At 48.9% G+C, this 12,764-nt stretch overlaps 1 protein-coding gene across 1 annotated transcript in view; it reads left to right on the top strand.

Annotated features, from left to right (window-relative positions):
• The window catches only part of LOC129211807 (rho GTPase-activating protein 20-like), a 38,540-nt gene extending 28,384 nt beyond the window's left edge, over nucleotides 1-10,156 (top strand). Inside the window, exons 8-15 of the mRNA XM_054839458.1 lie at nucleotides 585-651; nucleotides 1,197-1,385; nucleotides 1,832-2,007; nucleotides 2,526-2,687; nucleotides 3,851-3,960; nucleotides 4,896-5,085; nucleotides 5,722-5,839; nucleotides 6,411-10,156. Of these exons, the coding sequence (XP_054695433.1) occupies nucleotides 585-651; nucleotides 1,197-1,385; nucleotides 1,832-2,007; nucleotides 2,526-2,687; nucleotides 3,851-3,960; nucleotides 4,896-5,085; nucleotides 5,722-5,839; nucleotides 6,411-8,152 (2,754 nt within the window). The 3' untranslated portion in view covers nucleotides 8,153-10,156. The remainder of the gene's footprint in view (nucleotides 1-584; nucleotides 652-1,196; nucleotides 1,386-1,831; nucleotides 2,008-2,525; nucleotides 2,688-3,850; nucleotides 3,961-4,895; nucleotides 5,086-5,721; nucleotides 5,840-6,410) is intronic.
• Nucleotides 10,157-12,764: the final 2,608 nt, after the last annotated feature.

The following is a 12,764-nucleotide window of genomic DNA, read 5'->3' as shown; positions in this document are numbered from 1 at the left end:
TACAAGATGAAGCGATCTACTTGTGTGGGTGCCAAATATTAGAAACACAGACATGTTTACATGCCTACATTAAATTCAAACCTTGTCCTTTGGACTTCAGTGCTTGCAATCCAGCATTAGGATTGAGCCAGGCTTGTCGAAGGATCATTAATATAGCCATGAAATACTGAACAAATTAGTGATGTTATCAGATGAGCCTTGCCCATTGCAGTGGTCCAGCCTTTCCCATTACAGTGTTTAACAGGTAGCTTTGACAGTCTTCCAGTAGTTTAATACCACGGGAGGCTGCGGAACATATTGCTAAAATAGGCCGGAAAACCATCATGTGGGATCACATCCTGCTGGCTCTCAGTCTTCTCTTCTCCTGAACCTTTCCCCTTCCACTCCATATCAGACAGACTGACCCAGAGCGCCGTCCCTCCCAGCCACGCGGCTCTCCTGGAGATAGCCATGCACGTCCGGCTCCATGGCCTGTTCAGCTGTTACCGCTGTCTGTTCCTTTCTGAGTGGAGAGCAACCTCGGTGACCCTCACCCTGGCCCCCTTCACCTGATATCTTTCTCTTCTCTGTTCCTCAACCGCCAGGGCAGGACAAGTGAACACCACCTCTGGGTGATCTCAGGAAAAGATGACCCCGCTTACCCTCTCATTGGTAAGAGCTCTCTGATTTTCCCTTAATTCTAGCATGACAGGAATAAGCGATAAATTACACTGGTGTGTGTGGCAGAGAAACATCTCAAACATTGCACTCTTCACTCTTGATGGTTTCCACGTCGTTGTGGCACATGCTTACTTTTTGTTTTCGTCCAATACATACTAGACTGTCATAGTACGCTAACTCCTACCCAGAGCGATGCTTACAGTATTTTGTCAGTGCAGCGGGGCCCGCAAGACTATTAATAAGGGCTCAAACCCAGTTAATAGTGCTTTGTTGCATACCATTCTGGAGAGCTGCCAATGAAGAGTGGCTGGCCAGGTTTAACTGGATGGAATTATTTGTAAAGCAATGGTCATGTATACGCATAGATGTGCCCCGGCCTCTTTAGTCCACAGGCGGAGGTTTTGAGCAACATTGCTTAGAGGCCCAGCTGCAGTGGGAGCCATTGGATGTGGCTGCTTCCTCCTGCACAGATTTGGAGCTGCAGTCATATAGCTCCGCATCTTTTCTTGCTCTTTACACAACTCTTTGCTCGACAGGGCACGAACATCCTTTCAGCATCGCATTGAACTGTCTCCGGGATTCTGCTGACCAGCAACAAGGAACCAACAATAACACCCTCCTGGCTGATGGGACAGAGGCTTCCATCCTTGATCAGCTCCCAAAGGAAAAACAGTGTCAGTTTGTCCTGAAACCCAAGCTCCAAACTCCAATGCAGCTGAGGAGAGGTAATGGCTTCAGGAGTACATTACAACCAGGCAGAGACTTTGCTGCTCTCCGTGGCAGTGCCAAACTCTTCCTAGCATCGTACATGTATCCCAGAGTCGCTGTCATACCCGAGTGTATGCAAAAAGAGGAAGAAATTGCAGAGGGGCTAAATTTGTCTGTGCAAATGTTTAGAATTAGCTTTCAGTCCTTGATTAGCTTTCAATTGCAAGCCATTCTTACATTGCACAGACAGTGAACAGTAATTGAGTAAGAGTTTTGCTGATGGTTGAAAAACAAGTGGTTTCACTGCTGCATGTCATCTCACCATCCCCATTAAGAGCGTAGTTATTAAACACGCGATGGCAGAAAGTCCTTGCTTTGCTGGGAACTCTGCCTCCACTGTAGATCACTCACTAGCCAGTAGGAAGGACCGATGTGTGAAACGAAGGTCTGTGTTTTCTTTCAGAGTCACTGCAGAAACACACCAAAAGGAAGAAGTCCTTGATTGACTGGGCCCTGCGCCGCAGCACCAGCACCCCCACGGGCAGCCCGCCTTCGCAGTCACCTACCACCCCACGGAAGCTCTTCGGCCTGTCTCTGTCCTCTGTCTGTCCTGACGGGATCCTTCCCAAGCCAATCATGGTAAGGATCAGCCTGGGCTGTTTGTCCTGACATAAACTTGATGTTTTAGCCCAAAATTTAAAGCCACCTGTAGTATTTATGAGGATTGGACGGGGAAGAAGATCAGCATTTGCCTGTGATTCAGATCGAGCTCAGTCATAAGGGTGAAAGCATCCCTCTCCTGTGTAATCCTTTTCACTGCGTGCAGAGATGTCCATCCTGTTTTAATGGCCGTCTCCAAACAGGACATCACAAGCTGACAAGGGGCAACGTCAGTGGATTATGCCATGCTACATAGCCTAGACTTCATTCACCGCATTCGCACTTGCCACGGGATAAGCATACCCACGTGAACCGTACCTGCAACGTACCTGACAGGCTTTTGTCCCTGGTTAAATCGTGATAAAGCTCTTGTATGTCTGTCCTCTTCCCGATGCTGACCAGGTCTTATGCTAATTATGTTATAATATGTGAGGTGTAATATACACGAACAACAGGGTAAACTCTTGGGCTCACAGTACGACTGTGCTTTCTCTTAGGATATGCTGCTCCTGCTGTACCACGAAGGTCCCTCTACTAGGGGCATTTTCAGACGTTCTGCCAATGCCAAGACTTGCAAGGAGCTGAAAGAGAAGCTGAACTCTGGAGATGATGTCCAGGTGGATGGAGAGTCAGTCTTTGTGGCTGCAGCTGTCATCACGGTATGTTTGGCCAAGTAACTCGGCTATCTGAGCTAATCATGCCTTCCTTCTTTAAGCAAGCAACATGAGTCTTTATGGGTAGGGAAGACCTCGGGAGGGGGGGAACAGAAAGCATTTTCCAGCAAGGCACATTCTGACCTGATGGCTTGGTCCATCTGTGTGCACAAAGGCATCTGCCTGACCCAGTGGTGCTTGTTTTCACATGCAGATACGTGCAGCGGCCCTCAGGCCAGTGCTTCATTTTGCACCTCCCTGTACAAAACAGCCTCCAGCAGGCGATATAGTAATGTGTACCTCCAGGATAACCATGGTATCTATACAGTGCCAAATAATAGCATGCCAGAGCCTGGCCTGACATAGGCATGAATCCCTTTGGTGACCACAGCGCTGATGCTCTTTGTCCTTTCTGGACTCACAGAAGAGACTGCAGGGAGATATGGGAGGACTAAAGTGCAACTGCTCTGCATCCCCCCAAACACAGTGCGTGCTCAAAGGAGCTGACCCTAAGCCTTCACCCTCCAATCAGCCAGCAAGCAAGAGGGAAAACAGCTGCCAGATCCAAGCAGAGGGGTTGCGGGGGGTGGGGGGTGAAGTTTGTGACAAGACCCAAGTTTTAGTAAGAAAAAGCCTGTCTTTTGAACTGGCAATTAAATCTGGTCAGAACACTTCAGGCACCTAAAGAATCAAAAAAACCCACCCCTGTTTCGTGCTTTTGTTGGCCTAATACAAAAAGCTGTGACTGGGAGGACATTCAGGCACTTTCCAATGCAAGGCACATATATTGAGTTGTTAAATAGTCCCCCGAGAAAAAAAAACAACCCAGCAATCCTCATAGCTGAGAAGTGTTTCAAACAGAACTATGCACAGCCTTAGGGATGAGTGCTGCAGCAGAGATCAGTCCTGTTGTGGAGAAGGGGCAGGGCACGAGGGCTGGCTGCTCACCCTCGGCCGCCAGCAGCTGCAACACAGTTCTGCAGTGCTGCAGTGGAAGAGCCCTGAGGAGGACAGCTTGGTGGAAGTGGGGAGGGGAGAGAAATGTGTTTGTGTCATGTCTTGTTTTATCTTGCGCTTAATATTAGTAAACAATGACTATATGCATGGTGAAACCAAAACAAGGAACTCAAAACTGACCAGACTGCTCTGCATATATATATTTAATTCAGGATTTTCTCCGAAATATACCTGACAGTGTTCTATCCTCAGACATGCACGGACTGTGGATGGAAGCTGTGGACACGGAAAATCGGGCACATAAGATTGAAGCTATCAAAAGGTTCGTTAAAGCCTTCGTAAAAGCTTCTTTTGGGGAGGGGGAGGGAGGAGCATACGGCCCTAAGCATAGACTTCATCTTCTGGGAGGCTCCTGGCTATGCTCCAGGCCACAGTAGAGCTATTGCTGATTGCCAGTGTCACTGGTCAGAACGTCTTCCTTTCAGTGGTCTTTTATGAACATTGTTAACATTTCTGACCCCAAAAAATGTCATTAGAAAATTCTTTTCTAATGACCAGTTCAAATTACCAGAACCAGCAAACTGAAAAAGCACAACAATTCAGCCACCAGGAGTTCATCGAATGTTAGTGGAATTAGATCCTTAACAATGGTAACTTTTTTTCTTATGTGCACAAAATGATGATGATCATCATATTGGCAGTTAGAAACAATAGCCCTGCCAAGATAGTGACTGGGACCTTGAAAAACGGCTTTACTTCCTTGAAGTTGCTGCCCTGAGCAAGACTAGTCTGTCGGCATCCTGTGGGACATGCAGTATATCAAACCTCTTCTTGTCAAATGGCTCAGCTCGGTTTTTGAGCCTTACCATCTAGCCTGGGCCTCCTTCCTCTGGTGTCTCTACAGCATGGGACACAGGCAATGGCGTTGTCTCGTGCTGCTGGCCTGGAGCTGTATGCATCTCCTTTGGGCGATCGTTGTTTTGTTAAGGCATTAAGGACTTCTACCCACGTGTTCTGGACGTCAGTCCCTCGGTCCCTCAGGCACTGCGACCAGAGCGGGTGGGCCATGCGGATGTAAAGCTGTGGCGCTCACAGAAGTTGGTGGAGGAGAGTGCCACAGTCTTACTTTATTATCAAACGTGAATGTCTCAAACTGGTTGCAAAAGGGGGCAAAAGCTTTGGGAAGCAACTTCTGATATTTGAAGAGCAGATTTTTGTGAACAGCGCTGTTTTCCTTTGTTCCTACTCCCTGAATAGTCTAGTCAACCAGCTTCCAGAGGCCAATCTCATCTTACTCAGACACCTCTTTGGAGTCCTCCACCATATTGAGCAGAATTCCGGCGTGAATCAGATGAATGCCTTTAACCTGGCCCTTTGCATAGCACCCAATATGCTGTGGCTACCAAGTCCCACTGGGCCTGAAGAGGAGAGCAGGTCCACAAAGAAGGTAATCTTTCATGAGTTTGGCCTCATGCTTGTCTTCCCCTTTACTGCTTTTTATGGGCACTGTATTTTGTAGACTAAAGGAAGGCATAGGATCAGTGACAGTGCTGGCCGAGTGGCATCTGGGCTTCGTCCTTTCCCCTGTGGAGCTGTGCCCATGCTGGTAGGGGAATTTAGCCACCCAGTTTATCCAGGGTGGAAAGGGAAGCTGTGGTTGCTTTACCGGATGAACTTTCTATATGGTCAAGCAAGCACAAGACAGACGGAGCAGCTGAAGTTAGACACTGCCACTTCAGCTGAGTCTAAAGCCTCTTGCCGCGACAAAGTAAGCAATGAACATGACAGAGCATCAGAGGGGAGGAACGCTTGCTTGTAGCTTTATGAGGTGTTACCAAGAGTAAGGGAAACTCTAGAAGACGCTGTACCCGGCTCACTGTACCAGTTCAGGTACGTATTCTTGCCCCAGGTGTAGTTCATACAGATGCATTACCACATTCTTAACAGCTTCTTGAGCAAAAGGTTCTGTAGGAAATTACATTTTTGTCAAAGGAAAATGAACGTTCTGGGACTGATCTGACTTGCTTTATGTAGCTGGCTATATTTTCATGAAACTGACTCTGTAAATTCATGTCTTTGCCAGGTGGCCTTGTTAGTGCAGTTCCTGATTGAAAACTCAGGAGAGATTTTTGGAGGTGACATTGCTTCCTTGTTTCAAAGACCGGACAAAAAGAAGTCTAAAAACTCAGAGGAATCTCTGGGTAAGTTGGTGGTACTGTATCTTCCAGAAATGTTTAAAATCTTTTAATAGGTAAACTCCTCATGCAAAAGAGATTGCTTTCCCTTCATGTCTCTTCCAAGGAAAAACGCTGAAAAGCGTTTGGGTTTTCCCTTTGCCTGTCAGGCACAGGCAGGAAGCGACGGCAAAGCAGAGGGCTGAGGTGCATCGCTTCAAATGTGTCCCTGAGGATGATTGTCTTTCCCTGTGACTGCTGTTCAACCTGTTCCAGCCATCACAAGAATTTAGTGTAGCCTTAGCAATGCCATGTCCAGCAGTGTTTTCTTCCAGATTAGTTCTATAAAGCTAAACCAAATGGCTGAATGGCAAGAGATCAAGTTGTCTCTCTCCTATAAATACAGGCCAGCGGTGAAAGCTCAGGTCATAAAGCCAGAATTTTTGATATTGTTCCCAGTCCTGCTCTGGTCCCTGTGAAAATAATCAATCATCTTTGCTTTTCCATGGACTTGGTAATATTTCCCAGCCTTGGTTGTAAGGTACTATGTGGGTTTAGGAGACATAGGCAACAAATTAATTTGTGTTCTCTGCCGCAGACATAGGGCTGGCTCAGCACGATGATTCCTCTGATGAGCTGGAATTTTCTGCTTGTGACCCAGAAGGACCAAAGCACCACCTGGTACCTGAAACAGATGCCATTTTTGAACCATCCAGCAGCTTGTTACTCGATGAGGATCAGGAAGACTGGGACTTGTTCAGCGAGATCACAGCCTGCTACCAAAGCAAAGCCCAGAACACCACCAGTGCGGACAGCTATGACCTCCTGGAAGAGGAGGGCTCCTTCTGCTCCATTGGCTCAATACGCTCACTCAGCCCAGCCAGGGACCGGTGCTCATCGGAGCCCAGCGTCTGCCTCAGCTCCCAGCTTCCTGCTCAGAGCCATGAGCCAGTGGCCCGCCAGTCCAGCTGTGATGCCACCATCATGCACAGCCATACAGACTACATCCACAGGCTCAAGCAGCTGCAGGTGGAGAGCCAGAAGTTGATTGATGAAGGCCTAAGCCCTGGGGTTAACAAGGCCAGGCAGAACTTGTGGCAGTCGCCTCAAACCAGCTCTAGGGTGAAGCAGCTCAGCCTTCAGAAATCCAGCCTGTCCAACAGGTCCAGCTTCTCTAGCCTGTCTTCTACCACCACCTCCCCATCTGCCTCCTCACTCAGCTCCTTAGACAGTGCTTTCTCCTACTGCTCAGAGTCATCAGCCGTTAGCCCCACAGACGTCTCGTCCCTGCCATTCATGTTTGGCACGTCTGCCAGGCTTCATGCTGTGTCCCCCAAGATTGCCAAGAGGTCTCCGAAAGAGTGGCACAAGTCCTTCACCTCTCCTATGGCTTCACATCCATGTGATCTGGATAGTTTCCATGAGTACGAACCCAAGGCTGTAGAGAGTAGTCATTGCTTTGGGGAGGAGAACAGGTTTCCATCTGTCAGCAGAGCTGCCGTGGGAAGCGCACAGACTGATACTGACTGGGAAGAAGAGGAGAGTCAGCTGAGTTGTGTAGGGGGCCCTGGCCCAGGGCTCAGGAGCCGGGATTATACCAAGGAGTTTGAACAAAACCCTGAGCTCCCAGCTGCCAGCCCAGCCAGCGAGAAGTCCCCACAGATCAGCCACCAGCAGCATAGGGAGAAGGCAGTGAAGAACATAGAAATCAAAAGCGTTGATGCCTGCCCTCCAAGCCAGGAAAGCCTGAAACGCACCAAGATAACTTTTTATGTGGCCCCAAATAAAGAAAACTCTTGGAGGTCTCCAGTGGAAGAGGAAAAGGAAGCATCCATGGCGAACACCAGCAGCAGTGACTTGCCCAGCAGCAGCACTGAGCAAAGCCTGTCCAAGAGCTTGCAGACTGTGAGAGTCCATATCCCCCAGACAGTTTTCTATGGGCAGAATACCCCCCTTGTCCTGCAGTCCATCTCCAGGCGCTACCACCATGAACCAACGATCCCATCCCCCCAGACAGAGCACAAAGAGAACCCCCAAAGCGCCTCCGCTCCCGAGGAGCTGGAGAGCAAGCCAGTGGAAACGGCGCAGGCGCCAACCCAAAGCAAGGGCTTCAACGCATTCAGCCACACTATCCGTATCATCCTCCCCGCCTCCATTCGAGACACCGTCAGGGAGTATTTCAAGCACGATGAAACCAAGACCTGTCCCATGGCTGAGGCGGAAGCGGTGGAGAATGAACTCCTTCGGAGCAGGGTGGAGTGGCTCAGGAGCCAGCCGCTGGCAGAGGTGGCCACAGAGGAGTGTGATACAGTGGCATTTGCAGAAGAGACATTTGTCTAGGGAGATGGATGTGGAAGAACTGAATATTTTTTTGTGTATGTGCAGCAGAAAATATTCTGTAAGATATGATCAGGGTGTGAAGAATCTAGCAGGCTGCATGGGGCAATAAGTGTAAAGTGACACTAATGTGTATGTAATGTTGGGGTTTAACATTCATTTTGGCTGGGGTAGGGGAACGCATGGCGGGGGGTGGGGTGGGGTGGTGTTCTTGTTTTGTCTTTACACCCTTTTTCTATGGAAGAGACTTCACTGGCTAGGTGTCTGGTGGGCAGAGTGCCACCAGACTCTGTCTGTGAATTAGATGACCTGTACGTGGTCTGACTCCATTTCTTTTTAAAGTGGGAAAGGGAAAACTCGGCTTTATTTTCTGCAGTCAGCTGCTGCTGTGTGTGGATGACCAGAGAACTGGGACAGCTAAGGGTCCATCGGAATTAGTTAAAAATCTTTACGCTTGCACAAAGTCCTCCACTATTCACTGTTCATCACCACCTTTCGTCCAAAGGAAGACCCTTCACCTCCGTCCCAGAAATCACTGCTGCTTCTCTCTGCTCATCTCTTGTCCCCCAGTGGTCTAGCTCACAGTCTGCTGTTTGAGGCTGGGTTCCAGCCACACCAGAGCCCAGCTTTCACTGACAGATGGCATATGTAACATTTTTAACCCCAAGATTGTTTTTTTTTCCCCAATTAATTGTGCATTCATTCTCTCTTCTCATACCTCCCCCAAAGCTAGCATTTGCCAGAGCCACAATTACTAGAAAAGATTTTAGTACTGTCACTTTGTCAGGACTATGAACATTTGTCGGCTTCGGTGTCCTCTGGGAGTACCTGGTCCTTTTAGTCCTAGTAAAAGGTGACATTTCAGAAGGCCTTTTCCAGAGGCAGTGTGGCTGGGGCAACTAATCAAATTCCTAGTCATGCTGAGAAGGACTTAAGCAGGATTTGGCTTTAGCATGAGGTCAAGGAGTTGTGGAAGTTGTCAAGAATGTTGTCGAGTGGATGCTGAAGTAAAGCCCCATCTGGCCAGAAAGTCGTCAGGCCATAAGCTGAGACTGTCCAGGCTTCAACAGCACCAGTGCTGCCTCAGAGAAGCAGTGAGTTCCCACTCAGAACAGTACATGGCCCAGTGTGCTCCAGCGCCATTAAGTCTGGAGAAGTGCCAGGCAGGGATGCGGTAAGCAGGCTGCTTGTGCTGCAGCCAGTGGACTCTTGGAGCATCCCCGTGATTCCGCTCAAGGCAGCGCTTAGAAGCGCCATAGCCATAATGGGACTGACTTGCTTAGAGGTTTGTGATGCTGCCAGCCGAGCTCTAAAAAGAAGCTGAGAGCACCATGTTAGTTTGACAGGCATTAAGAAAACGATGGGAAAGTCTCAAAGGTTAAAAGGTTCAGGATGTTTCATTTGAAAGTTATGTGAGAGCTTTCTAAGGTGGTTTGTCTCAGAGACACTCCTTTTACCCCATTAACAGTGAATGAGTGACAGACAAGAGAAACACATGAATTCTGACGATTGCAAGGTAGTCCTTGTGGAGTCACTGCCCCCTGGAAGTTGCTGAGTGTCTGCAAATAGCCGTAACCTGGAGTTGCTTGACACCCGCCACGATTCAGTCCTTGCGCAGAAGGGGAAGCCACCTCTGTAAAATGACCTAGTAGGTAGCAGATGCCTCCGCTCATCTGCCAGGTGCCTGTGACTGGAAGCCAGCCCAGCACTCCAAATTCACACCATCGAATACCAGGGCAGGGGAGGGGGGGAGCCCAGAGCCCACTTTCCAAGGTGTATAGAGTTTGATTTGTTTTATGCAGGGTGTTCAGCTCCCAGATGTGGCACTCTGTGTCCCAGATCACCTGGGTGGCCCTTGTATGATGAAAGGTGTATATAATCATACTACAACCCCCCCACACCCCGCCACCATTTCCCTCACACACAAACACTGACGAGGCATTCACGGTCTTTTTTCCAGAGCTACAGTTGTAACTATTTCAATAAAAGACACACAAGTTTGTTTGTGATTGTGGTGCAGTGATCACGTTTTGTTCCCTTGCTCTTACTTCCCTCTCTTCCGTGCTTGGGTGGCGGTGGTTGCAAAACACCAAACCATGCTGTGAAACACACGTGCTTCCCAGCCCCGATCTGTGAGGCTGGCCGCGCTGACAAGAAGCCCTCTTCCAGCAAGTCAGCTCAGGCATTACTATTATTTGTGTCTTTTCAGGAAGGTGAAACAGCACTAAATATTATGAGAAAACTCTGTTTGTACTTGGAAGAGAGATTATTCTGTATTCTAAACACACTAACGGGTTGTAAACTGGCTCAGTGACTGGGCTGGTCTTGGCTCAAACAAGGGGGATCTGGACCAAATGCAGAGGAAGACCTCACAATTTGCGTCACCTAAAAGAATTACAAGCAAGTTAGAAAGAGATTAGTTTATAGAAACATTGGGAGAGGCAGGGCAAAGCACGCATTTTCCTCTTCTCATCTTGAGCTGCCTAATATGGGCGCATTTCCCTGGATAGTTGCACTAACCCAGCTCTCTATCAGTAATTTTTCTTCATTTAAAACAAAACAAAATCCTCCAAAAATCTATCAGAAAAGATAGCAGAAACCGCCACTGGTCCCTTTGGGAGCACGTGGCTGCACAGCACAGCAGGGTGCTACACAAGGCAGAGAGAGACTTGGCCTCCCCGAGGGCACCAAGACCCTGCTTAGCCGCTACCTCTCGTCCTGGGTGCGGAAGTCTGCAGCACTCCTCTTCCGTGAGCCCAGGCAATAATGCAATTCTGAGAGCCCAGGTTGCTCCCCACGTTTTGGCACCCAATCCTACATCCGCTGAGTTAGAAGAAGCGTTCCACTTTCTTCTAGGCCATCAAAATACACATAGCAAACGAGTCATAGATTGCTATTCATAGGGATAGCAGACCAGGAAACCTGTGAGCTATGCCACCATCCAGCAGGCACCACGTGTAGTTGAGGAAGTGCCTTAATGTAATGCCCCACCTCTAAACCCCCCAAATCCTGGCCACAGTCCCCGTGAGACTGTGCAATAAAGAGAAAAAGGTCCCAGAGCTCTCGGATTCTGCTGAACGATAATGCCAAACTAGTGCTTTCACTCCCAGGAAACTCAAGGCCACAAAATACAAATTCCAACTTAAATCTCGTAGGAGAACCCTGCTTTCCTGTCAGTCCCTGGCAGGAGACAGCCAGCAGTGGGTCACCGTGCCACCTGGGGCTGCGATTCACCCCGCGCTCTCGTGGCAGCTTGCGCATATGCTGCCAGTGCTCCCGTCAGCGCGGGTGTCACAGAGGGGAAAGCTGCACGGCAGCTGACAAGTCAAGGATAAAGAGGAATGCTTTTTGCCTTTCTGCAGAGGAAGGTGCAACTGGTTTAGCTTTGTCGTTGTACGCAGATGTTTCATTCATCTTCTCTCACGTGGTGGAGTCTCTGGACCAGCACTCCTGGAAAGTCTAAGGAAGACAGTACAAAACCTTCAAATAAGGGCCCCTTTCCTCAATAGGAGAGTACCACATCCTCGCAGTCATTGCCTCCGATACTGATTTACACCTGCTGATGCCTTAGGGTGCTGCTTGATGTCATTTTCCTGTCACATATTATATCTAACTGATAGCAAAATTCCTTTTTCAAAACTCCCAGGTGGGATGTGCCACCCCCAGAGATGCAGAGATGTATTTAGAAGTCACCAAACGGTCTTGAAAAAGTTCCACAGCACCCAGCTGGGTCATAACAAGAAGCACCAAATACACAGACGGTTGGCCTTCTGCCCCAAAAAAGCCACATTTTCCCCTCAGTGTACAGCCCTCAGACACAAATAGGTTTTCCCTTCTTTCTCTACCCCTTTTTTCAGATAAAAAGGAGAGATTTGGTCCAAGTTGGCCTGCCGCATACTGAAAGCCCTACTCGGTGCCCTGCCAGCACCGTCACTCAGGAAGATGTGTCATGTGCTTGCCATCCGGGAAGCAAGGAGCCTCACGACCTGCTCCCAGTATAGATCAAGGCCAGGCAAGAAGAGAACCTTGAAGAGACAATGAGTCACGTACTTCAGCCTCCTCTTCTTTCTGCTTGGCATGTATGATTTGTTCCCTTATCCTGCAGGCTAACAGAAACCGTGATGGAAGTGCCAGGGGGCCACTGCAGTTTATGTCAACCATCTCAATTTTCGGAGGAAAGCCAGTCCCCCAAGACATGTTCTCCCCCAACCTTTGCAGGTAGCCCTTCTGTGCAGAGGTGGTGGCTTTACTGCTTTCATTTAATCGGTTTTTATTCTCTTTGCTTTATTATAGAAAGCCCGGTGCAAGTTGGAGGAGAAGAGGTGTGGGAGAAAGAGGCACACCCGGGAGGAGCTTTCTGAGGTATAGCAAAGCAAAGGGCTGCCCTGTAGAAGGTTTGGCCTTTCGTGAAATACCAGTCAAGGGCCACCGAAGCCCCGGTACACCACCACATCCATGGTCCCAAAACAGGGCTGGGACTCTGCAAAAAAATCCACCCTGCTGCATTCATCTCCCCCAGCAAGTGGTTCAGGCCCACACCAGAGAATTCCCCCAGCAGAGAGCCTTATGGCAGTTTCCTGGGTAAAATTTGGTACCGAGCTTTGCACAATGGACC

Source organism: Grus americana, chromosome 12 (assembly GCF_028858705.1).
Source record: "Grus americana isolate bGruAme1 chromosome 12, bGruAme1.mat, whole genome shotgun sequence".
NCBI classification, from domain to species: domain Eukaryota; kingdom Metazoa; phylum Chordata; class Aves; order Gruiformes; family Gruidae; genus Grus; species Grus americana.
The sequence above is the reverse complement of the archived record's forward strand: the minus strand, read 5'-3'. Positions and strand labels throughout refer to the sequence as shown.